The sequence below is a fragment of the Haliaeetus leucocephalus genome, unplaced genomic scaffold (genome assembly GCF_000737465.1).
Source record: "Haliaeetus leucocephalus isolate CR32 unplaced genomic scaffold, Haliaeetus_leucocephalus-4.0 Scaffold92, whole genome shotgun sequence".
Taxonomy (NCBI): Eukaryota; Metazoa; Chordata; class Aves; order Accipitriformes; family Accipitridae; genus Haliaeetus; species Haliaeetus leucocephalus.
In genome coordinates, this window is record NW_010972528.1 from 11,363,929 (window position 1) to 11,391,433 (window position 27,505).

The following is a 27,505-nucleotide window of genomic DNA, read 5'->3' on the forward strand; positions in this document are numbered from 1 at the left end:
AATAACAACATTGTCACTGCTATGTTGCTGAACTGAATGAGCCAAAAAAGTAAAACAAGTGTTACTAAGAAGGTAAGGGATCATTTACAGTCAATCTTAGGAAATAGAAATATACTGTAGAAGATGTAACATTGTCTTTGAATTTAATATCAGTGTGAAATTCTATGGAGATAGTTTTTAGCCCTTGTAAAAGCTTACAATAGTTGAAAAAGGTTCTAACTTTCCTTTAAGGAAGTTTACGGTAGGATGAAGATTAATTCATGTTAATTTCATTTTAATTTTGAAGCAGACTGGAATATTAGTGATTGTATTAATTTAACTGAAAATTAGTATGGTGGCTGCATATCAAAATAAATGTGGTTTATTTAACAGTTTCTAAACTCTTCATTGTATGTGTAAATGTAAGCTGAAGTTAGTAATTTATGTGACTAATCAGCTACCTTCAAAGTTGGCAAATTACCAACTTCATCCTGAATTATACTAAAATGGACTTACTGCACCACTCTTATTGCATATTAATTTTCCAAAAAGTGCTACTTAAAACTGTTGCAGTTTGTTGGGCCATTTGATACTGACTTACACCACTGCTGTAACACAAGACTAAATTCAAGATCTGTGTGTCAGGTAAAATTTATGTTTTGGTACCACTGCATCAGAAAATCAGCTGGTCTTTAGTGTTTGCATTCTGTTGAACATTTATAATAGTTTAGCATAGCTCAAAAAGGACTTTACTAAACTATTATAAAAGTTAGAGAAATCAGCTAATGTTTGATTGCTGAACAGCACTGAGCCATAACTCTTCAGTCATAAAGACATAATAGAGCCTACAGAAACACTTCTTTTACCAAAGAAAACACAAAACATCTTCCAAATATTAAGTAATTAATATTTTCCTCACTCTACAGTTAACTCATCTGCTCTATTATAGCATCAGGCTTCCCTAGGTATAAAATAGGTATAAAATAGGTATAAAATATAGGACATAAATAGGACATAAATACAGAATGGATACGGTAATGGCTCCAAGTGTAATGATTTAGTGCAAGATGATACATTTTTTGTAAAAATTATGTTGAAATAAATTATAAAATGTATTCAGAGAAAAGCAGCTATGACTGTAAAGTTTTGTAGACATAAAAATATCATTATTGTTACAGGTTATGTGGCTCTATATCATTCAGATTTCTGGATTACTGCTAGTCTGTGTCCTACAGTTCTTTAATTCTATGATTCTTGGATCATTACTTATAAGTTTTAATGCTTCTGTCTTGATAGCAAGAACAATCCAGGTAGGTACCAAAATATTTTTCTGGTACTAAATAAAGAGTGTGAGATATATATATATAGATGAGTAATTTATATGCATTATAATCTGAAATTACTAATACTAATTAGAGGAACTACTATACCGTAAAGCAACAAAAACATTGCATGATCAAATAATGATTTCAATTACACTAACTACAGCATAACCAAGCACATCAGACACCATAATTCTGTGATTGCTGTTAACATTTATGATTGTGCAAGCTGCAGTTTGGATCCTGAAAAGAAATTGCATAACGGACTTTACACCTGTTTCAGCAGAACTTGTCTTGGATTTATGGTTCTGTCTCCAACAAAACATTCTGTGAGAACTAGGCACGTGTCAGATTCAGTTTACTGAAATCTATTGTTTATTTCAAAGATTAGTATTTTTTCCCTGTATTTACAGTTCTGATACTGGCATTGACAAAAGCCTCTAATGAGCATACATGAACTTACAGGGCCATTTCTGCTGTCTCTTTATAGTTAGACAATGTCTGCACCTATTCCAAGTTGCCTGTGAGCAGCCAAAGAACCATTCTCGGATCTGGAGCTTTGAACTGGAAAATTGCTCAAAATCCTATCAACTGACAGTTAGAACCAGAAGACACCTTGCTACATAGAGGTGGAAGGTCTAACGAATAGATACTTCAAAAGGCACACAATACTATTGAAATTAGGGGAATCTTGGAACATAACCACAGTTGCACTGTGTGCCAGCAGTTGTATAAATATAATGAGGCCACCTCTGAAGGAGGGCTGTTTGGCTAGTTAAAAAACTCTGCCAGATCAATATGCTGGGGAGTTTTCATGATATTGTCCCTGCAGTTTTGTTGAAGAAATATATCTTCATTCTGGATACTTGGTTTTGTATACATTTTTGCTTTCAGGAACCTAATACAAATTTGATCCTGATCAGGCCTAGCAGATAAGCTATTTCAAATAGTCTGTGTTGCTTTTGTTCCAAATACATACAAAAAAGTACTGAAATACTAATACTTTCCTCTTTCTAGAAAAACCTAAAAAAGGGCGGCTTGCTTAATAGGCTTGGGAAACTTATCCTCCATGTACTATTAGTCTTGTGCTTGACTCTTCTAATAAATAAATTTATCAAGGTAAGCAAATAATTTTTAATATAGAAACTTACAAATGTGTTACATTAAAAGCTATTTGTTAATCATCTACAGTAATATCATTAAATAAAAATTGCAATGAGACTTCACTGCATTTTAGAACTGGAAGATCATTTTACTAATCTTGGTATATAGATTTTAAAACATATTCTTAGAACGTCATAAATTAACACAAATAATCGAATATGTATTTGTAACTTGAAGTGCACCCGTAATTTTATAACAAGTGTAGATTTATACTGCATTCTGATATTGCTAAGCATTTGCAAAGTTTTTAATTGAATTTACCTTTCAATAAACGCAGTTAAAAATGAATACTCATTGTAAAAATGTTGTACACCATACCATGCTTTTAGTTGCTTCTTGTGCATGGAGATATCTGCAGACATTAGTGACAGTAACACATTTTCTGCTTTTGAGTTTTAGTCTCTTCAAAAGATCTCTATCAACAGATTAAAATTTAGTACACTTGGAAATTAAAAGTATCACAGTAAGATACAATAAGTCATTGAAATAAAAAATACAGTTAAAACCAACTTGTCCTGGATAATCTTTATCTGTAAGTAAGAAACTAACCCTAATAGATATTCTAAAAATTAAGTAACTTGCTCTTTGGACCACAGGACCATAATTACAAACCAAATGTTTATTTGATTGCAGAGCACCCTATCTCAGTAAGCCTGTGTTGCTTTACAGTTTCATTTAAATCATGAAAAAACTGTTTACTGTGTAAAGCTTGGGGGTTTGATACTTAAAATATAATTCCCTTTCTTTTTCTCCCTTCACAGAAAATTCTTAATCTTGAGTCAGATGAACATATATTCAAATTCCTGAAAGCAAAATTTGGATTTGGGGCAACAAGGTATGATTTACCTGCAATTTTACTTTTTTGTATGACTTAATTAAGTGAAGCCTGCAGGTTGTTCTCATTTAAAATCTTGGTGATAAATCATGTATTTTTACCTCGTGTTTATGTCATACATTTTCCTTCATGATAATCTGCACAACTGTGGCTTTATAATTGCTTGGAAAAAAAACCCCAAAACTTTGGTCCTTTTTGACATCAAGTTATGAAATACATGATGAAAAGGATTATTCTTTTTTCTTTAGAGATTTTGATGCTAACCTGTATCTTTGCGAAGAAGCTTTTGGTTTACTACCATTAAATACTTTTTCAAGACTCTCGGATACATTGCTTTTTTACGTCTACATATTTGTTCTCTTCTTTATGACAGTAGCAGCTGTAATCATCGCCTTTTGGAACCTCAGGTAAAATACATTTTAAAAATAATTCACGTTTTTATCAATTTTCTTTTCTTCAACAGGCTAAGGAACTGACAGTTTAATACAGCAGCATCCAGTATTACCTTCCACAGGTACTAAGGAAACAGTAGGACGTATAATAGAGAGATCAGGCAAAATAAGTAACTTCCTATTAAAGCTAAAAATGTAAAGGATGTAATGAGACTAAACAAAGAAACATTCTTCCCTAGATTCCTTCAAGCTCTTTTGTTTGCTGTTGAGGTTTTGCAGTATGTGTAGGGTTGTTGTGTTGCATTTATGCGGGGGGCGGGGGAGGAAGCAGGGAAAGGGTGTCTTTATAGAGAACAACGTTAGGTTCTTTAGTTCATCACATTTTCCCTGTGCAAAGCACTCCCAATCAAAGATTTCCCTGGTGGTATCCTCAATCCACCCAGAAATGAGCTGGCATAGTCTGTGCTGAACTTCCTGCGATATGTGTGAAGAAGCAGGAGTGGTAGACTGCAACTGTGCATCACTGCTGCCAGTTCCCATAGCTAATCTATAGGATTTGGAGGAATTTACAGGACACTAGAAGATTAGTACTGAACTGCTATTTGAAATAAAAGTAAATGGTTCATTATAGACCTCTCAGTTTTACATTTACAACCTGGACAAAAGTTAGAAGGGATGATAGCAAACTTGATTAAGCAAAAATTCAAGGAGTGTCATGCAACTAATGCCACTCACTGTAGATTTTACAGAAAACAGGATAAAAGGGGTAGAGAGGGAGGAAGAGGGAGAGGATCTAAGACATTCTGATTCTGAAACTCTTTTTAAGATAATTGTGAAGTCATAGGCATCTGTAAGGCATTTTGGTACTATTCAACCAGCCTCTTAAAAAACTTACTGCATTGATCAATTTTACAAACAAACAAGACTCTGCAGCTCTTATTTTCTGTAATCCTAAATGTAATCCCAAACACTACCCTAATTTTTAACACTGTCCAGTTATCTCAATTATCCCCCACCCAGAAAAACAGGGGAAAAAAACACACATTTAAGCAGCTTCTGGTTTTTTTGATCAGCCCTCCACATACATTCACAAGACTAGCCACATCAAGCAATAACGAGTCCTTTCAACACCTCTTTTCTGTCAACTTATTACCAATCTACAGCTTCAGTAGCATCCACATATACCAGCACAGCCTCACAAAACACAGTTAAGTTCTTCACTTTTCATCAAAAGCCCTGTGAACCCTGTGGGAGTAGCTGCTTCAAGCAATGAACCAGGCATACCTTTCCGTAAAGAATTTTATCTCATTCTAAAAGAGCTCATTTAAACCCATTGCATTTCCAGAAAACAGACATGAAAATAAATACCTGATGCTGCATCAAGTTGGCGCTATCAGTCTTAATTATATCATAAATATAATAGAAGATGGTGGTCTTATAGCAGTAGTATTGCTCTGTAGCTTCAGAAGGATTAAATGGTTTTTAAAATACAGACAACTGTATGAAATGTGTTACAGAACTAAATGTAACACATTTTATTTCTTCTGTTTTAATCAGTGGTTCAAATCAAGTCCAGTTCATGGACAAAATGGAAGAATGCACAGTAACGCTGAAGCCTGATGCTGCTTACAACTTAATTCACACAATTCTTTTTGGATGTCTGGCATTAAGCACAATGAGGTATGTTTTTTTTAATTTTACTAAAGGCTTTTTTAGACAATTGAGTATATTTTGATAAGAGTGTAAAATACACTGACCACAAACTGATAGGATCATGAACCTTCTTTCTCTCCCTGGTTTGTTTCTGCTTGTATACTGAGGCATTTCCCAAAATCCTGCCAAAAAGAATGTTTGGAAGTTTGGGAGCAGAGATGTTCTCAAAGGCACCTAACACAATTGCAAAGTTAATCTTTTACTCGGTTATTTCAGAGTTCTGAAAGTCCAAGAATGCTGTGTTCAGAATTTCTCTTAACATAATCAGTCTCATCAACATGGCTTAGCAGAGCTCCAGATGGTCAGCAAAAACTTGTCTGTATTCTTCCAGAATGAAGTACCTCTGGACATCCCACATGTGTGTGTTTGCATCTTTTGGCCTGTGCAGTACGGAAGTATGGAAACTTACCCTGAAGTGTATTCATCTCTACACATCACAGAGGGTTAGCACTATACTTAACAGCATTTCATGAAATTTGGTTTTGCTCCATATCTAAACAAAATCAAGACTCAGAATTATAAGACATCTGAAATGAATATTGTTTGTAGCCCTCTTAAACTGGATATCTCTGAAGTACATTCGTATAAATTTAGTAAGTAAAATGAATTTTCTAGTGGTTTATATATTAAACAATTCCATTTGGATACACTAGATGGCAATATAGATGCAGCTATGAAAAATAACCACAATTTTACTAAAAAAGTCTTAGTCACCATATTAGAGAAATCATCAGGGGTCTGAGAAGACCTTTACAGTCTGTTATACTGAATGATACAGTGTTTTCACTTTGTAGAAAATAGATTTTAGTATATAGATATAAATCCATCATTTGTGATGGGTCTGTAGTAAGGGTTTTACTTGAAAACAAAATCAGTATGTGGTCTTAATTCAGACTTGGTAAATTCCACCGTGTGATAAATATGTCAGATATCAATACATTAAAAATTAAGTCTATCCAAATAAATATATCATCAGAATAACCAATATTTTTTTTGCAATTTCTCTTAGACGCGTGTGATTAAGTATTCTGTACCAATAATGACTTTATTATACATTTCATATAAGGTAAGAAATTTTTTCTCTCAATGTTTTGGCATTTTTTAGTTGCATGAAATTTTCCTTTTCTCTTAAAGGGTTGTTGTTTTATAAATAATTACATACAAGATTTGTAGCTGAATTTTAAAAACGGGGATAGACTACCTGAAATGCAAGTACCTTTATGCATATGAAATTGTATGTGAAGGGTTCATTTGATCCAAAGTAGTTGTTCATAGATACAAATGTTTGTCTGATTGTATGTGTAAGTTACGAGGTGTTATTTACATGCATAATTTGATGGCAATATAAGTTGTCTGGTTTGGTTTTAACTAAGTTGCAGATAAGATGCAGATTGTTAAATTGTGTAATGGTTCATTGTAGGAGCAGAAATAATTATGATGTTCTATACTGCCATGCCTCATCTCATGTTTTAAAGTACACAATTGTTAAACTACTCAAGTACTTATGTTACTTCAGTCTGTCCCAGAAACAATTATTATTATGGTCAAATGTTTAAATGTAAAAATATAAAACATTTAAAATAACAACATGTACAAGATTATTAGTCTGTCAGTTTGTCATAGTAGTGAGATTTACAACATTAATTTAATGGGCATACCGTTCTTTTAACTGTATTTACTAAGACAAAAAAATTCAAATGCTACTTTGATGAAGAAGTTATTTGTGCAATACCTAGCATGAGATGAGAGTATTTCCATTAAATAATTAACTGCAGAGAAACTCAAGGTGAATTTCATTACTAAAGTTAAAGAGGCAGTAGTAAAGCATAACAGTTAAGAAAGCTGCTAATAGAGTTCACTCTGGAAGTCTGTTCCCCCCTTTAAAACAGTGAAATGAAAAGTCAAAAAAGACTGTAACAGTTTGTTTAGTAAAATTACACTGATGTACTCCACTTAGATTTTCCTGTTATTCTGCTAGAGGACTTTTAGGATTATTTTTTTTTCCATTGGTACGCTGGTTAGGCAAGTCATTCACCATTTTTGTCATCTCTGAAAATGATAGAAATAATGCCATTTCTTCTGACTTGGGTGATGCCAAGAGCACGGCATTCTAATAGATAGTCTAATGTGACAGATCAGCTAGGAATAATTTTCCTCCCATTCTTCATAAGCAGATGTGAAGTTCCTAAATCCTGTCAGATTCAATTCTGAAGTCAACAGAAGTTACTGATTTTTACAGGCTTTAGATCAGTCATTAGCTGTGCTCAGTCTGCCTGAAAAGCATCATTTTTGTGTTTCTTCTAAATATAGGAAATAATTTTTATTGACATGAAAAATTTTTCAAAGTTCTTAGTGGGAATAAAGAAATACATCACCTCTCAGTATTTTTTGGTCTTAAGTCAGTTCTTGCAGTTCAGCTACCAGAGGAGTGGATATCTTTATGTGTGTGTCTTTTCTGCAAAGCTGTAGGAGTTAGTGAGCATTCAGGAAAGAAGCCTGCCTGACAGACAGATAAAACTTGTCACCAGATTCCTTGGCGCTGGTCAGAATAAAAATCCTTACAGAGAGAGAATCAGAAAGTATCCATTGCTTCTGTGAGAATATGTTTATATATTCTCTCTCTAAACCCTTTAGAAACAAACTGACAGTGCAAGTAGATTTTGATAACAAAGACTAAATTATCTTTCTCCTTTCCAGGTAAGAATTTATCTGTTCATGCACTGTGACTGCTCAGATTGCATGAGCAGCTTGCATTTTCACCACAAAGTTAACTGGTCATCATGGCTAGTTTTCTTGAACTAGTAGTAGGACAATTTTGTACTTCATTATCTGTTATGGTTATGTTTGTCAGAAGTGTGATTCTTTACTGCAGTTCCTCAAAATAGGAGTTTTATGGGATTATTAACCTAATCCTCAATAAGCTAATGAAAGCCTCTTTTGAGGCATGTGGTTACTACAGTCCCAAATACATCACTTGAACAATAGTTTATTGAGATACAGATGCAGCTACAATGCTAGCTATCTTTCAGATTTCAGGTACAGTATGTTTTAAGACCCATAAGACATCTGTATTTCTATTTACATGTTTTTTCATCAGTATAGCACAAACATCTTTTAGATAAAGTGCTGAAGTATTTCTGTGCATACTTTAGCTGTGCTGCAGATAACACAACACATATATAACAGTACTAAATATTATTTAAGTTTCACTTCATGCTCTTTATAGGTAGATTTCAGCTCTATCCGTGTCTATTGCATTTAAATTCTCAACAGAATAATACCCATTGATTTGTGTTTGTATGTCAGTCATTCCTAAATAAATTGTTGGTTCTTAAAATTTGTTCCTGAGCTTCAGCAAAGCTGTAGTTCCTGGTTGTGCCAAATAATCTTGATTTTTCTTTACTAGTAAACTATCCATTCATATAATTTCTCAAACTGCATTTTTATCTTCATCATGGCCGAGTCCTTTTGCTCCAAACATATACATTTATTGCAGCACATAGCACAACGTATACCAATGATCTGAGCAGTCTTCGGCTATGCTGAAGAGCTCCCTGTGTGTACTGCATGTATTTATCCTTTAAACCTAAAGTTTGTAAGCTTGACAGTCTGTAGAAGAAATGACAAAAGAAAATGTCTTATTTTTATTTGTAATTTCTAATCCTGTTTCTCTAAGAAGATTCTTAACTTTCATTATTAAGCCAACAGTAAATATAAATAATGTAGTAGTACTTGCTTTTCACTTATACTCAGAGGCCAAAGAATTAGTGCTTATACTTTTTTAATTCAAAATAAGTGTCCCTTGTATCTAAGAAGTACTGAACTCCCATAATCATCAGTGGACTGTTCAGCACCTGCCAAGTTTGTGGCTAGCACAATTGTCTAACTCTGGACTTTATAGCTAGAATGAAAAAGATGGGTTGGTTGTGGGGGAAAAGCTGCAAGCTTTTAAAAATATCTGGGTTCTTATCACAGCCATTAAGTTAAAAATTGTCAAGTGTTATCCTCAATATATATATTTTTGGATAGTAACTATTAATAAATCAAAGTACACTGAAAACCCAAAGCACACCAGACATTCAATAAGAAACTTAAGCATTGTTATACTCAATGAAATCCGTGATCATGAGCCAGAGGGATAACCAATGTGAAGGAGAAAGCTGAAATCTTTCTCTTACAATACAGAGAGTTGAGGTAATGTTTTCACTCACAAAAGATTTAATTTTACTCCTGAAAGTTAAAAATTGTCTTACATCCACCAAGGAGCTATGGTGAGGAAACAAACAACTTTAGTACCTGTATTTCCTAATAATTCAGGTTTTTTCTGTGGCCATGTCATCAAGTTCAGAGTTTATTATTTCATTTATTTTTGTAGATTCTAGGTCTTAGTGATATTTTTCAATGAGTAATTACATACCTTAGGAAAAATATTCCCTGTTATCAGTTTAGAGTATGCCACCTTTCTATTTTCTTGGCTTGCTTTTTGGTTTTGATGTGAGTCAGCAATAACGTGTCATATTACTTTTTCCTATGCAAGTATTTTTTAAGCCTTTTGCAAATTAAAAGTCCTTGAGATTTTTCAAGTCAAGAACAAAAACCCTGTGTTGCTAATTTAAGCCACTTGACAACAGGCTTCTTTTCCTGAAGACTTTGACCCCACAGACGAGCATGTTACAAGTTGGAAACCTCTTCTACATACAACTCATTATTCTGAGCAGTTTGTTACATCCCTGATTTACTCCATCTATTCTTTTTATCCATTCCTTGTGTCACAGTACACTTCTTAACCTGACTAATACTTGATTTACAAGACTAAGTTGTTATTTCAGTGTTATTGGTCCATATTTTTGTATGCTTTACTTTTTGCTTACTTTGTCATTGCTATTCTGTTGTACTTGGAACTCCTGAAGTTCCACAGTTTTCTCTTGGCTTGACTAATTAAATGTAGTGTTACCTGAAAATTTTGCTCAGAATTCTCTTTTTAAATTCAGTAATAGCAAGCCCCACTACCAAAATTTTCCTTCAGTGAAAACTGCTTGTACTCACTCAAAAGTTGCAGTAGCATGACATTGTGACTTGAAAAACCTATGTAGATCAGGTAATGCCATATAATAGTCCCAGCATTCAGTAGATGGCACAGTGTCATTAGATTCTCAGTAGGTTGCAGGGCAGGTTTGCAGCATGATCTAGAAGTGAAGCAGAGCCCATTTCCTTCTGTCTCTACCCTGAAGGACTCCAAGCTCTCAAAATGTTTAGCTATCCAGGGTAGTTTAGTAATGAAGAGAGGCAATTTTGAGTCATTATGAGACTCTACAGTCTCATTTCACAACTGCTTAATTTATTTACTAATCTCTCAAGAGGTCTTCTGAAGAGCAGAAATATGTCTATTATAATACTACTGTACTTCCCAAAACTGTAAGGTTGTGATACTGCCATAACTATCTTTCAGATGTTTCTCAATCTACCAGCCAGTATTACTTTAACAAATGTATCAAGTAAACAGTTAAACTAATAAGTGTCTTAATTGGCCCAATTATACCTCCTGCTCCCCAGTCCTCCTACATAATTACAGTTTCAGTGAAAGAATGCGTATTTTTAGCAAAGTAGCTAAGCAGCATCTCATTCAAATTCCTTCTGAACTCTGGGATGAGTATTATATAAATTGGATGATTTATGGCTTTTTAGATTATCAGGTGGGTCGTCTTAGTCTTCTTCCTGTGACATTTCACTTTGCAAGCCAGCAATCCTTATTATCTAAAGAAAGCAAGTTTGGAATAGGTTTCACCATAACATCTTCCATAGTAAATACTGATGAAAAGTAATCAGTTAGTCATTAGCATTGTCATTATCTCTCTTAACTGCTCCCTTTTGCCCTTGAATATTCACTGACTTAAACAACAAGAAACCCTTAAATAAATCTTTGTTCTGTTAGCTTTTGGGGGACACTGTTAAGCTTTTCAGAATCAATTTCAATCCTTATTTCTCTCATCCAGATTTGATTTATGTATTCTTCGTCTTCAGTAAAGTTTGAAATGTTTTCCCCCCATAGTCTGTTGGATGTTGACATTCACTTTTCCTTTTTCCTTCAGTGGTTCTCTTTTAATTCAAACTTCTAAAATGCCATTAGTGGCATCCACAGCACATCTAATGATTTCTATTTCTGAAACAGATTTCCTACCCTTTTTTTTATTTAGTTGTAAGTTGCCTTTCCAAACTTAATTTAAATTCCCAGGGCCTTTCCTTCTCCTGTAATCATTGGTGTTATTTAATGGCTTGGCTGTTACATATTGAACTGTTACACGATGCTTCTTTATCTTGTTCCTTTTCTTAAAGCTTGGTTTCTCAAGAAATAATTTAAAACATTAACATTCATCCTATGGTTCAGGGAACTGAAATGGTTCACTTGTAAGGTAGATACAATGCACAACAGTCATATTTGGTGGCAACTTTTAGTTTCCCATTGATCTTAAGATACAAACTGATCTTAATTAATAAAGTTCTGTAAACCTCCAGTGAGATGTGCATCTGAGAAAAGCTGTTCTTCTCAGGCTCACCACAACAGGTAATTCTGTTCCTTCTGGTCATCTGGCAGGAGCTGCAAATCTTGAACTCTGAAACTGTGTATTCGTACTGCAATGATAGCCACCTGTCCCTCATAAGAAGGGTAGATATGCTTATGTCTTGCAACTTATCCATGGGCTGGACAAGATCAGTTGCCAGCTAAGAGGAAATATGTTTCAACATCCAGGACTTCTTTTGTTCATTCTATCTTCAGTTTGTTTTATTTTGTTTTCATTATAGTTCTGGCCAGGAATAATGGATGAACTGTCAGAGCTGAGAGAATTCTATGACCCAGACACTGTGGAGCTGATGAACTGGATTAAGTAAGAGGATTTTTTCTCTATTTAAGTTAAATGCTATTTGTGTAGATCTAATGTTCCTAGTTATAGTGTTCTCCTTATTTGTCACAGCTCATCAGCGAACTCTGGTGACCCATGGAGATAGTTAAGGATGTATGGGCTATCAAGAGGTTAGCATATTAACGGCTGTAGAGAACAGCTATATGCAGAGTCCCCCAGACTGCTCTGCTCTGGTTCAGTATCATGCTGCTGTACTGCCTGTGCATCAGGGAACCAGTTGACTCCATTTGCTCTTATAAGTACACATAGTTTTTCCAGCCAAAAGAGGTAAACTTGGAGGTGCCAAGCTTCTTCCACCATATTATAGCTACTTCTTTACATTAATAGACCTCTGCAGTGAAATAATTTTATTCTTATTTCCGCCCCCTCTCCCCCCAACCTGGTGTCCTTCTTTTTTCAACTTTATAATTTTAAAAAGCTTGGATGTACAGTTGTAGGGCTGGAAAATCTGTACTCCACAGTCTGTTTCTTGAACTTTAAAATAATCTTAATTGTTTATACTTATTATTAGAATTAATCCCAACATGTGTTCTAAACTGTAAACAAAATATTTGTAATTGAACTTGAACTTGCCACGGCTAAGCATAGGTGCAAAGTCTCTTTCAGGAATATGAGTTAATCATTTGAACCCCACCTCGTCACTTCTGCTTTCTCACAGAGCATAGGAAGGTATTTTTTAGGTGGAAACAGTTTGGAATACTGCATGTAGAAGATCCTGAGAGAAAGGGCCAGGTAGGATGTTCTCTGGAAGACTGTAAATTTAAGGGATACGTTCTCTATTAACATACAGTAACCACTAAAAAGTTTCAGTTAAGTTCTGAACAGAGATATTCCTGGGACTTGTATTTATTTGGAACTCTGACAAAGTGGGGGTTTTTTTGGTTTTTTTTAAATCAGTTTCATGTTCTGGAGGAAAACATTCTGAAAGTAAATCTGAATTTACTACATTTAACATTGAACTATTTGAAGTATTTCCTTGGAGCCCTGTATTGTGTTTTCATGTGCAATGAACTTCAGTGAAACCAGTCACCCAGCCTATTCTACCCATAGCAACATATTTACACTTTGTAATGTTGTATTTCTTTAATCCATAAACTAGAAGGAGTAATTTATAAGTAAGATATATCACAAGCCTTCAATGACTTATTTTGAAAGCAGGCCATGTTTTTTTCCATCATTTAGAATCTTTGCAGCCATATTGACACATTTTTGTGACTAATGTTCACCAGCTAGTTCCATTTAGCACTACTGTTTTATTAAAAGATGGTAAATGTCTGATAGTTCAGGTCTCCTGTGTACAATATATGGAGTTATATATAGATTTATACATAAAATATGCATGTGGAGTTACTCCCAACCATGAACTGGATTTGACTGGATCCGATGAGAATAATTTTTCATATGTTCTTAGTGCTGAGAATGCTAAACTGGTGCTTGTCCTCTTTGCATTTTAAGTCATGACTGACAATTACAGAGGGAGATTTTCTACTCAAAACTTATTGTGTTTAGAAATATTATTCCTGTAAAGAAGAGTTAATTATCTATGCTTTAAATACAAGTCAACAAAATTTATGGTAAGTTTCTCAAAGTGGGACAGATTTTGTTAAGTTTTGATGTGTAAGAAAAACATTTTACTATACTAACACTTGATAGTTCTGCTGTAGTTAATGATCTGTCAAGGTTGGTGTCAGGAACTAATCATTCATTATTAAAACTCAGTATGAGAAGCTCTAATTTGTCATGTATAGCAGTGAATTAGGAATAACTCATCTGTCTTGCAGTCTCTCCACAACAAGAAAACCCTTCAATCTGCTTAGATCTAAATGCATATTAACTTGTCCAAATATGCAGTCTGAATAATAGCCAACTATTAGTCTGTCCACTGTGAAGTGTCTGCAGATGTATTTTTTACTCTTCCCTTACTAAAATTACCATAGTGTTTTCAGGAAGATATACTGGTTTATATCTTTACAATGAAGTTACTGCATAGTATTGGACTGCGTCTATTGCAGAGCGCAATTTTTTACATAATGGTATTGCATATCCCAGTCTCTTGCTTTTTCCTACCCACCACCTCATTTTCTTAGCTTCTTTTTTTTTAAAAAAAAAAAAAGTCAAGAAGGTCCTGCCAGTGACCCAAGGATAGTTCACAGCTGTGTTCCCAGATGGGAGGTATGTTAAAATTCTTAGTTTTGGTCTTTCTCCCTAAGACAACAGGAACAACATGCTCATTTGTGAGATGGGGAAGAATATCAGTAGAATGAGCAAATCAATAGCGTGAACTTCCCTACTCTGTTTACTTCTGGTAAGTGTTTAAGAAGCAGTGTCTTCTGCCTTTAAAGGGGAAACCTGTCTAGAATTGTGGCATATTTCATAAGCAGTTACCACAAATCATTTAAAAACTTCTTAGCAATCTCGGACAACAGCCAAAACAGTGGAAAAGTTAATTGAGACTGAGATTTGGCAGAGCATAGCTGTATGTCAGCTGTATTTGAATCAGGTGTGGGGGACAAGCAGGCAAATTTTTATGATAGTGGAAACCTCACAGATTTCCAAAAAGCTCCTAAGGTTACAAAAATGGAATACCCATGTTTCAATGGTGGTTCTTTCATTTAGTAATTTATATTAATGGCTATATTTTAATTTCAAGCCAGCTATAAATTTTAACTCTTCACTCTTACTTACATGCCTGATTTTCAAGGATAATCACACTGAAATCAACACATCTTCCAGACTTTAAAGGCACTATTACACTTTTTTTTTTTTAGTTATTGTTCTTAAATTCTTGGGCTTATCCTTTGTCATTGACTGATTTGTCAGTAAAATTCAGGCATGAACTCGATAGTGCCTGAGAACTAGGTTTATACCAACTGTATAGGTGTACTCCTTTATGTGACCAAAATATGCATGCATAAAATTGAGGCTGGGACTAACAAAAACACATCTTGTTGCTCTTTATTTGTGGCTGTCATTTTCTATTTTTGAAATTTTCAGTCTTTCCAAACCAGAGGGAAAAAAAAGAACCATGACAGTTTGTCTGAATCTACTTTACTGCCTGTCATTTGCAGCTAAACCTGTAATATTTTCATATAGCATTCTGCAAATAAAAAGACTTTCTTTTAAAGAAAAAAAAAATTAACATGGCGTATTTGAAAACCCTTTTTCAGAATCTCCTTTTCTCAAACCTCTTTGCTTTGAAGATTCATATCACACCCAGGCACTAGTAAAGGAACAATCTGAGATTTTTCAGATTTTATGGCTTTGAAAGCCAACTACAGAGTTCAGCTCTGGAGGACTTTTAATAGAAATAGCCATTTTATTTCTAATGTTGTAAGCTATAATGGCAACATTAGCCATTTCTGTAGGGCTTCCTTAAAACCAACTCACAGTAATTCTTTAGCAGCTTAAGAGAAAGAATTACTACCACTTTTAGAGTCTGTGCAAGTAGTTCCTGTAAAACCCTTTTATTTTTAATGAGTTATTCTTTAGTATTTATATAATTCTCTAAATTCTTAAGTGTAGGTAAAGAAAAGCTTCGTACAATGTATTATAATGCTTAGTTTACCCATTAGTTCAGCTGTAATTAACTTGTTGAAAGCTTAGAGCTTCAAAAATAAATGAGATTATTTGTTCAAAATGCCATCAGGTCTGCTTGGAATGACATTTAAATTATATAATGTAAATCAGTTTGACCTGTAAGTCCTTGTCATTATTTAGTGACATTTTGTACAGAATAAATTGTTTGCAGGTTGGGCAGTGTGGTATGGAGCTTGGCAGAAAGCTATAAAAACAAATTATCCTTTCATTTTATACATCATTTGTTCAGACATTTGTAAAAATTGCTCCGTTTTTCTATAATAGAGAAGTGTCATTCAGTGGTTGGAAGCACATTAGCTGCCTTGGATACAGAACACAGCAGCTAGTGTCTGACTCAGGTAGGAGCATTAGAGAAAGACACTTGCATGGAATGTAGAAATCAGCCTGTACCTGAAAAATATTAGTGAATTGTCCTATCTCCCTCTAGTGGCTGTTTCAGAAGATAAACGCTCAGTAGCGGCCACCACCTGAAGTTCTTTAAGGTGTAATTGAGGAGGGCAGACATTGCATGAAGCTCAGTGTCACCTCCCACCTTCCAAGTGTCTGTCCACCGCAGTGGACCAGTGCCAGGTTTGTGTTCTTGACAGGGCCGGTAAAGCATGGGAAGAGAGTGCCTCCAGTAGCACTGGTAGTGGCACATGTTGGGAACCGTCTGAGCTGGCCCCAGTAAAATATGGACAGTAACGTGTCTTGAGGCATATAATTTTCTAGGACTTCAAACATGTAATCTCAGTCTCAGGGAAACATCGACCTTCACCTGGAATACCGGATTTTGAACTCCATCCGGGACCAAGGCACATAAGCCATTTTTTTCCAAAGCAAGGGAGAGTCACTAGATTGCTTTTAAGGTATAGGAGGAGGAGGAAGTGCTGGCAAAGCTCCTAATACCTGCTAAATAAAGAATGCACTCAGCTATATTTCGCCCCTTCTGGGCAAGAGTGAATGCTTTTAGAAAGGGGAGGAATCGAACCCTTCATCTTCCACATTTTTGACAAGGATTTTTGCCAGTAAGTTGTGGGGAAAGGACACTATCACCATTTCCTCTGGCTTTCTTTTTTTTAAGAGAAGAGGCTACAAGCTGTTTCTTGGGAATGGTTTCTTTTGTTGTTGTTGTTTTCTTGTGGTTTTGCCTTTGGTACTTGTTGGGGTTTTTTTTTTAAGAAAGCTTGATTCTGCAAGTTTGCATTATATTGGGCTGTTTAGGAATTGGAGGTGCAGGATTGCCTGGATAAGGCCAAGTCAGGAGATAAGTACTGCAGAGCGTTACAAAATTTGAACTAATCTTGAACAAACACGGAAACAGACTTCTCACACTAGAAGTTTCCTGTGCCAGGCATAAACACAGAAACATGTTGAAGGTGCTTTGAGTATCATCATTTTCATTTAGGTGTCTAAGTTCTACCAAGTCCCTCTGTGAATCTAGTCCACGTTCTTTTCAGCTTGTTCTAAAGAATTGTACTTCCTTACAGATTGAGGGATAAGTCCTAGCTGACAGCCTGTCAGGGCCATTACATTTGCATTAATACTAAGATTAAAATTAAATACTAAGATGAATTCATTTCTTTTAATGAAACATTTACTTCATGACACTTGTGGCTTTGAATATTTTAAGTAAAAAAAGGAATTTTTAAAGGAGATTAAATATTTTCAGACTTTAAAATGAAACTGGTTTTACAAACTGCTGAAAAACTAGTCTATCAGTAAAGTTAAACTGGCCTATTAAAAATACTATCTCTGTCCTTCCTAGATGAGATTAATATACTCATGCAAGAATTTTTAGGAAGGGTTTGTAATTATTAATTCATTTGCTAAGCATAATCTCTTGAAAGGCGATAGTAAAATTTAATCCTTGTCTCTTAACATTTTCAAGCCAATCACAGAGCTTAGAGAAGACTGAATATATAGCTGCAGTTTCAAAAGGCTCCCTAAAGTGCACCCCAAAGTGTCACAGTTACGTGACTACTATAGGTGCCATACGTGCAAGTATGTGGATGTTAGGCAACTATTCATATTCCTTTCTAATTTCATTTTACTTGATTTAATGTATGCTTCTTTCTGTTGTTTTAGTCTTCATAGAACTTTTCATGGTTATATGCCTACTAAGCACTAGAAGACACTTAAGCATACTGTGACCATTTTTAATTAGCCTCTGTCTCTGTTGCCTGGCATTTTTACTTTATCTTTTTTCTATGCCCTTCTGTTGTGTCTTTACATATATTTTAGATTGTAAACTTGTTGGGGGGAAGGGGAGCAGAAATGATTTTTTTTTTTATTACGGGCATTTAAACAATCCTGAGAAACCAAGACTGTTATTTAGATAACAATTCTAGATATTGGCTTTGAATTTCAGATGAGATCACAGTATCAGTTATTGACAGCATTTCTATCTGGCATCTTCTGCATCCAACCCACCCCACCCCTTGCAACTGGGGTGACTTTTTTTGTAATTTCTTTCCCACAGTTGTCATAATGGGAGGGTTAATGTCTCACATAACAAAGTTTTCATTCCAAGTGAATGGTGAATGCCAGGACAGTAGAAGTTTTAGCATTCAGATTACATAATCCATTTTATGTGGAATACCTTATATATCAGACACAAATCTAAGTCACAATAAGTTTCTTGAGATGTTAAAAGAATTAGGATATAGAAATTTACAAATATTCAGAGGCTATATGAAGCCAAGAAATATATGAAATATGGAAGTAGTTTGAAATTTTCAGGATCATGTTTTCCCTAAATTTCCTCATAGTGCATAGTAATTTTTTATTTGCACTTAGAGAGTATTATCGTGATTTATCCGCTTCATATTTGAAGAAAACACAGTTGCTTGAACAGTTTGCTCCCTGAATAGAGGAGAAGCAGAAAAATATTTTTTCAGTCTTTTTTTTCCTTCTGATCTGTAAACAAGCAATGCAAAAATGCCCCTACAAGAATTCCTCAGACTTATCAACATTTGTTTAGGTCAAACACTCCAAACACAGCAGTGTTTGCTGGGAGCATGCAGCTGTTAGCAGGAGTCAAACTGTGCACTGGACGGACCTTAACTAATCATCCCCATTATGAGGATAAGAATCTGAGAGAGAGAACAAAACAGGTAAGAGTATTCTGATTGTTCAAGCTAATTCTTATCCATATCAGTGGCTCCATTCCAGAAAACACATGCCATCTCTAATGGCATATTGCAAGTGACATCATGTGCTTTACTCATTGAACTAATTTATTTTCAGATACAGTTCCAGAATGTAACTTCTGTGAAACTCATAATACTTTGGGCATCTGCTAACTCACTTCTGGGAGCTGGTGTATATCTGAATAACTGTACCTAGCTACTCAAGCTAGTTCTGAGTGAACTGGTTTGGGACCTGTTGGCATTAACAAATTCTGCTGCCCAGTTGGGCCGTTAAACCCACATGGAGCATTTCCTGATTTGCCTGATACTCCCTTCAGTTCCCAGACTAGCACATAACATTTTATATAGAAACCACCTTGCGAAACTCCACACAAAGCTGGGGAGATTGTTTTAAACTATCCTTTCCTATAATTCAGACATTCTGAAAGTCTTACAGGCATCTACCAAGGCCTTTCTGCAGACAGCAGCACCATCATCCAATGTTTTTGTGGTCTGCAGCAGTACTATTGTGTATCATAGTGGCTGTAACATAGAAAGTCTAAGTGGCTATTGAATAAAACTTTTTTTTTTTTTTTTTAATATTTAATTCAAGTCACATGGGTTATCAATGTCAATTCTTTCTCTGGTTCAAGATAAAGAAATCATGAAAGAGCGAACAAAGAAATAATGGTAATGTTGTGTCTTACAGCTTAGTTTCCTTCTTCTATAGATTTATCAGATCTATGCCAAGAGATCTCCTGAAGATGTTTATAGAATACTGCGATCCTTTGGCACAGACTATGTGATCCTAGAAGACAGTATTTGTTACGAAAGAAGACACAGTAGAGGCTGTCGGTTACGTGACTTACTTGATATAGCTAATGGCCATGTAAGTATTATATACGAGATTTATAAAGAAAATACATTTTGCTTAACTTCTTTTTGAAATACAATTACGATCTGAAGTAGCTTGGGTTATTTACGCTTCATCATGAGTGTGGAAAGTAAAATCTAATGGAGCCTTTAGACATTCTCAAAATCGCCAAATTGAACACTGCTTGCTTTTAACGGTATTTGATAATTAAAAAAGGAGGAATTCAGCCTGGGCAAAATAAGTAATCACTTTCTGATGAGCTTCAGGTTAGCAGTACACAGATAGCATTTCCTTTCAGAGTGCAAATCACTTCATAGCTTCAGTTCCCTCAGGACCAGTGCATTACTCCATTGTGTCAGGGGAGTTTTCAAGCATTTCTGGGGCTAACATGGAACCACAGCAGACCACATAATGCAAAGCAGATTATGTACCTCTGACAAATCAGCTTTATCCATAATAGAGATGATACTATAAATCTTACTGTTTTAATGTTATTTTCTTCCTCCCACTTCTTTCATACAGTCACTGTTAACAAATCTGGCCAGGCTGACCCTCCGAATGTATTGTCAAGGTTGTTTTTAGCTTCTGTTATTGCCTGTAACTGTGAACTGGCTAAAGATATTTCACAAATCTGTTCAATTTCATTACAGATCATGGATGGTTTGGGAGAGAATGAACCTGATTTGAAACCTTCGTTATATCCTCGCTTCTGTGAGGAAATTAAAAAAAACCTACCGCCTTACACTATACACTTCACTAGAGTGTTTCAGAACAAAACATTCCATGTTTACAAACTTGCTAAGCATAAATAGCTTTTCCAACCATGGCTTCAAGTTCAGTATTTCAATGCTAGGACCCACATTAGAAAATGCAGAAGAAGTTTACAAACGTTACATTTATAAGACATTTTACATTGATGTTTTCTTGTTTAATTACTGTGATTCTTATTTTTTTAGACAGTTTACTTTTGATAACATTCTTGATGTTGCCAAAATTTTCATAGATTCATAAATAAATGCTAGCAGGGACCATTTTGATTATGAAGTCTGACATTCTGAATACCTAGGATATAGCTGTTTTCCAGTTTTAACTGATTGGAAGACAGACAAAATGAGCCGCCTGCATGACCACTGCAGAATAGCTAGCCTATGAAGTTCTGCTCAGCAGTTTGGATTTTTACTATAAAATGATAGAAATTCAGTGAAAGCGGGCCACACTACTCCTATACTGAGTATGCATTATCTTTGTGAATCCTGAAAATAGTCACAAAAAATTAAGTTTTGTCTTACAATCTGATCCTCTTTGACAGATCCTTGTGCTCTTTCAGTGCCTCTTTTTTTAATTCTTTGGGAATGTAGGCAGATATGAGTTTCCAAGCTTGTGAGTGTGGTTGCAGAATCAGTGAGCACAGAATCAGCAAACAAGGTTGAAGACTAAAACTTCAATCATTGTCCAGCATTTTTAGTGAAACATAAGCATACTGTTTTATAACGCTAAGCATTTAATGATGGAGTGTTATGTATTTCTAATCAGAATAGAAGTTGGAGCATGCTTTGATACATGTTGCATGTTTGTATCCTCATAAATCGCTCAGAACAAACAAAAAACTAAATTTCTCAGCTTGGATTCTCACACTATTTTCTGTATTTGCTTTCTGAACTACAGAGGATCCTTTTTCTCCCCATGTGAATTCCAGTAGGATACCAAAATTGAACACTGCCAACCTTACAAAAAAAAGAATTCATCTCTAAAATCAGCAGGAAACTTAGGTATTTAAAATACGTTTAGGTATTAGAGCTTTGTTTTACGTTATTTCAGACACTGAGCTATATATTTTAGCACAAAATCATTGTGTCCTTGCTCTTTATCCTAAAAAATAGACTACAGTTATCTTAAATTGACTTGGAATATTAGGTGAAGACAGGCCTCAATCCTGAGAATTTTGTGATTTGTTTGTACCCTTCGTCTTTTTACCGGCTAGAACTTTGTGAATTGTACTGACTTTCTAAATGCTATGTAGATAACACATGACCTTTGCTGTGTTTTAGTGCTGCTTTGGTTTTATATTGAAATTAGAGATTAAATCTGCTTGAAAGTCTAACAGTACTCTCCAACTTTAATTAGACATCCACTAGGATCATTTGTTTCTTATGAAAAAACAGAATTGTAATAATCAAGTGCCTCTAGGCCAATGTTGAATTAACATTTGAACACCTATAAGAGTGTTTGTGGCCTGTCCAAATAACTCAGTTACAATAATTACCACTGCAATTAATTTCTAATGATGGGAAACTTAAAGTGCTACTGATAGCAAACTCCACATTTAATTTAATCAAGATGTGTAATGAGATTAGCTTTCACAACTGAGCTGTGTTCCAATTCCAAACGATTGAAATGTTTTCCTTTTTCAGTTGTACTAAGGTAAATTACTGAAGAGATGGAGATGGTTATGTCACATGCTCAAACAATTTTATGTTCAGTAAATACTCATTAAACAATGTTCAACATCTTTCTGCACTTTCACGCTAACACAAAAGGAAAGTGTGCTTTAATCAGACTGTATTTAAATCAAACATTGACAGTAGCTAGGTTGTTAAACTGAGCAACTGAAACTCCTGAGTAATTTCTAGCCTGTATCCCTTAATGAGGTTGGAGACCACTGCGGTTTAACATAATACAATAATAAAACATTTTAATCAGTATTAAAACTTTAATTAGGCCTGTAATGATGCACGCCTGTTCTTGCTGAAAGCATGGGTCAGTGAATTCCTCAATGAGTGCCTTACAGTAATTGAAAACAAGCACACGTAAGGTAAAGTATGTCTAGGCTGTATTGTCTTATTTTAAAATGTGGTTGTATCTTTCTTTAAAGGTGGAGTAACTTTCCTCTGATTCAAATGAGAGATTTCAAAATCCAGTGGTACCCTATGATTTTCAGGATTTACTTGTAGGTAACAGCTGAAACTAAAAAGTCCTGACTGTAACAGTAATTATTTTTAAACAGCCTTTCTTCAAAAATACAGTCTCTAATGTTGCCAAAGGAGAAATTTAACCTTTTCATAGAAACTACCAAGTGCAAATTTTTTTGTTTTGTTTGGGTTTTTTTTAGAACAGACTAGACCCCCCAAGCTACCCTTGGTCTTGGGAAGCATAAAAACCAATGGCTGTTACAATCCAGAACTACCACAGTAACATAGTTTCTTCTTGCAACACAAACCTCCCCCAAAGCAGCACACCAGAAAGTTGAAGTATTAGATAAAACGTATTTTGGAGATTGCTTAACTCTTGCAGTTCACAGTCTTTAAAGCCTAGGTAGCTTGTGACACTTTCAAACCATTCCAGCAGTTCCTGTATCAGAAAGATTTAATACTTGAGGGAAGGGCGTATTTCGGTGACTATGTAGTACAGCGTTCAGAAGACCCATCTCCTTACAATAGAAAATGCCAAGGAACAAAATCACTTACCAGCTCAGAGGAAAGCAACACACACATCAAGAGAGGACTTGAAGAGCGAGCAGCTGCTTCGCTGTCCCTCGTTGAAAGGCTTGCCTGCCAGAGCAAAGCATGCTGGGGAAGGCTGGAGCAGCGGTGAGTAGTCAGTACTGGCGGAGGTATGGGGCTGTGGGTCGGTCTGGTGGTGAAAAGGGCTACGTTTCCTCTTGCTGGAGGTGGCGTGTAAGAGTCTGAGACTTCTAGGAGGCAGGTGGTGGTTTAGTTGTCTGATAGTTATTTTCTCTACTTTCCGTGTCTTGCTGTGATCTGTATTCACTGCATTTAAAATGTGCAATTCTTTTTAAAAAAACTTTACCTGTTCCTAAACTACATCATCCTGATGCACCTTATTTCCAAATGGTTGCTGTGGCATCACTGTTTCATTGTATGAAGTACAATCCATGCCCAGGAAAACCCTCGTGGCAATGCATTTACCGAAGTCTTATGAATAATTAGCAATGGGAATAGCACCAGACTAGCAATGGGAATGGCACCATCATGACTTCTTGTGTATGTTACCTGTTGCCCACAAGGACTTTTAAGCGGCATGTTATCAGTGGAATTGAGGTGTGAATTACTTTTTTTAGATCGCAGAGACAAAATGTTATCAAGGAGCCAGAATGTTTTTAGGGGAGAAAAGCCTTTGAGATCCATAAGTGTATTTTAATTTCTTGTTTCAATGTTCTGCCAGTGAGATCTAACATAGTTATTTTATAATACGTTGTTGTAAGGAGATGTAATGACTATTGTATACTAAATAAATCGTGTAATTTGAAAATCAGTCTTTTGGCTGCTTTTACTTCAGGAAGGATTGAGAAAGGTGCAGTTAGGGAATCAGCTTTGTTTCAGTCCCTATGGAGGAAAGCAAAGTATTTTTCAGCAGAAAGTTTTGACTTTTCTCAAGCCTGTCACATTGCATGTATCACTGACTTCTTGAATCATCTTTGTGTTTTAACACCTTGCTGACTTCTTTTCTCTGTTACAAGTTAAAGGTCTATCAATCAGCCGTGATTTTTACCAGTCATCACCCAATACATTTCAACTTTAGTAACGTCAGTAGGCTGAGGCAGTTACTCCATTTAAGTAAATATAATTTACTTTGACCAATAGGGATCTGCTTGTTTCCACACGGTAGCTCAAGCTTTAGTATTCTTTCTTACCCGATGAAAAGAAGTGTGCATTCTTTGGGAGAGAAAAATTACATGTATCAAGTGCTTTATTTGAATTAGTATGTCGTGATATAGGTAAGTTTTTAAAAGTCTAGGCATTCTTGCGGCAGGGAGAAGCAGGATGTGCAGAGCTATACATACAACTGTTCAGCATGTCTTTTTCTCATTTGTGGTGCCTGAGTGCAATCACATCTTTGCATGTGTAGTAATACTCTTAAAGTGAGGTTTGGGGGAGTTTTGTCACCATGTTAATTAGGTACAGACAGGACTTCTGTAAGATTAATTTAATTAATGGAATGTGATCATAACGTGGTATGCTCGCATAGAGGGGATTCTGGGTTCCAGAGAACCAGGTTTCTCAAAACCTCCTCGCTCACCAACAGTTACCAGTAGTGTGGTGCAAGCTATTTATTTAAATCCCGAGGAGATGGCCATGGTTTTTAGTGTTTCTGTAATTAAGAAAATGCTCAACTTTCTTCTGCTTGCCTAATCCTGCTCTTTTCACAGCCATGGTTTCCCTTCTAAACCTGCTGGTACTAGCTGGTAGGTCAGACCTAAGGACAATCGGCTTTCGTATGGCTTGGCTACATGTTATATACTTGCACGGTTATGTTAAAAGGGGGAAAACACAAAGATTAATGTAGTTGACAGGCAGACAGATTAAATACTAATATCCACATGATTATTTAAATTTCAGACCTTTACAAATATTTTATACTAAATAAAATGTTCTTACTACATGTTTAAAGTCTGTAAAGAACATCGAAGATTAATAAAAGTACCAGATTACTGAAAATCCCACTACCTAGGGACCCAATGATTTTTTTAATTCAATTTTTTTTTCTTCCCTCCTCACCCATTGAAAAGCTTTCTGTTGTCAAGCCAGCTGTTCCTGGTCTTGAGCCATGTCAGTACTATACTGTGATAAGCTTTTTTGTAGAGGTACTGAAATATTTGTATGTATCTGCAGATGCAGAACAAGTGACGATATGATTTCAGAAATTGCACAGTAATTAAAAGAGCAGCATACAAATTAAAACAGATAAATTAAGTTAACTAATTAGTAATCCCTAGAAGGAGGAAAAGTAGATTTTAATAGGGCATGACAGCTGCAAATGAGTATGTCCTATTACTGAGAGTGTCTCTACCCAAGTTCCTATAGCGATTTTAAAATGTTTTCTGACCTTTTGTTTTATACCGTATATTCTGTAAAATGTATGGCTAACTGCAATTACACAAGCAGCTCTGGGATTGTGGTTGTTGTTATTATTTATGTTTGTTTACAAATTGGCACCATAGCTGTAATAGGGAAGGAAGCAGTTGTAGAGCAGCAGCTTCAGGTTGGCTTACAAATCACCTGTTCAGGAATGGTAATTAACAGGAGACCTCTCAACCTCAGCAGCTCTGCAGCTGTGCCTGCGCAACCCAGCTGCCCACATGGCTCCCAGTCACGAAGCTACAGAATTGTGTTTGGGCTTGCTTTTACTCTCACCCGGTGGCCAGTTAAGTACTTCATGGATGGAGTAAGAGTTTCAACAGATGGGGCCAAGACCTCTGTATCACAGACTACTCTCCAGTCAGGATATTTGAGCACATCCTGGGGAAAGTGAGAGAGTTAAATTTTTTTTCCCCAGTGCTCAGTGATTGGTTTAACTGTGACACATTTAGAGCAAAGCCTCACTGACTCTTCTGCTGATCGCATTTTGTTGCAAATCTCAACTTGGTATTCATGTGGGAATGAATTAAGATCACAGGCTGAGGAAGAAAAGGAAAATAACTGGAGTGTTTTGAGATGTATTAGTGTCTTGCAGTTTGTCCTGCCCATCAAGCCTGGAGCTCTTTTGACCATCTATCTTCTGAACCAGCACATGTGTCCTGCTGCACATAGTGAATGTTAAGGATCACAGCACACATCCTACATGTCTGCTGCTTCTCAGCACTTAAAATCCCAGAATAGGGAATAAGCCTATGGATAACACAACTTGAGTAATGCTACTGAACATGAAGTTAAGGATTTCTTCCTTCTTAGACTAGTTGTCTGTCTTGCAAAAACACTAACCGTGCTATATGCAAAAAGCACTTGGATATCTGGGAGAAGTACAGGTCTGTGGCCTCAGCCAGCTGCAGCCCTCAGGGAAATTCAGAAATAGTAACATCTTTTGAGTGTGTAACTACAGCTTGAGTCCACACATCGATTAGAAGCAACTGCTGCTTCCCCTCAGCTTTTCAGACAGAACAGCATGCATGACTCAGGTCTGTGGAAGTATCATCTGATCAATGCTGAGAGAGAAGTAATTCAATAGACTCTAAGCTTTAGTCAGCCTTAAATAAATTCAAGGAAGAGACATCATATACAGAAGGCTTATTTATTGTTTATACAGCGCCTCAGATATGCATGACACCTCACAGGCAAATAAAGACAGTCTTTGCCCCAAGGAGCTTACAAGCTAAATTAAATAAAAACCAGCCAAAATGACAGCATATCCATAATTATGGAAAGAACACAAGGTATGCAAACAAAATTACTGCTGTTCAGGGAAGGAATAATTTTGTGCATAATATATATTTACTCCATTTTCCATATCCTGTTTGTGACTGCTGTGATCATGAAATACAGAAGCTGACATACCTGACTTGTGAACACTGCAAGATATTTTAGCCTATGTTACCTCACAGATAAATATATCAGTAAAATTACAGAATCACAGACTAGGTAGCATCTGTGAATCAAAACTATTAGGCATAGGTAAAAATGGCATTTAGCTTTTCCAGATGAAAATGCTACATCATCTGCAGTGTGTAACCATTGGTTAATTTTGTGCTCAAGATTTTCCAAAGTGTGTCACAAATGCATGCAAGAACAAGATACTGTGTGAACATTTCCCAAATGAGAAATGTGCAAATTAATCTAGCCTGCAGACTGCATTGACCTATTTGTT

The 27,505-nt window shown here is 35.6% G+C and overlaps 1 protein-coding gene across 3 annotated transcripts in view; it reads left to right on the forward strand.

The window, feature by feature from the left end:
- DPY19L3 (dpy-19-like 3 (C. elegans)) overlaps positions 1 to 24,121 on the forward strand; it is a 38,570-nt gene extending 14,449 nt beyond the window's left edge. For 2 of the 3 annotated variants that reach the window (XM_010585090.1, XM_010585091.1), the window contains 11 exons: positions 1,158 to 1,289; positions 2,319 to 2,420; positions 3,227 to 3,300; positions 3,549 to 3,707; positions 5,250 to 5,372; positions 5,737 to 5,848; positions 6,415 to 6,471; positions 12,207 to 12,289; positions 18,885 to 19,017; positions 19,763 to 19,921; positions 20,557 to 24,121. In XM_010585090.1, coding sequence (XP_010583392.1) covers positions 1,158 to 1,289; positions 2,319 to 2,420; positions 3,227 to 3,300; positions 3,549 to 3,707; positions 5,250 to 5,372; positions 5,737 to 5,848; positions 6,415 to 6,471; positions 12,207 to 12,289; positions 18,885 to 19,017; positions 19,763 to 19,921; positions 20,557 to 20,718 — 1,296 coding nt within the window. In that variant the 3' untranslated portion in view covers positions 20,719 to 24,121. Of the gene's footprint in view, positions 1 to 1,157; positions 1,290 to 2,318; positions 2,421 to 3,226; positions 3,301 to 3,548; positions 3,708 to 5,249; positions 5,373 to 5,736; positions 5,849 to 6,414; positions 6,472 to 12,206; positions 12,290 to 14,535; positions 14,631 to 18,884; positions 19,018 to 19,762; positions 19,922 to 20,556 lie in introns of those variants that run through there. The other variant, XR_775488.1, reaches the window with a different exon arrangement.
- Positions 24,122 to 27,505: the final 3,384 nt, after the last annotated feature.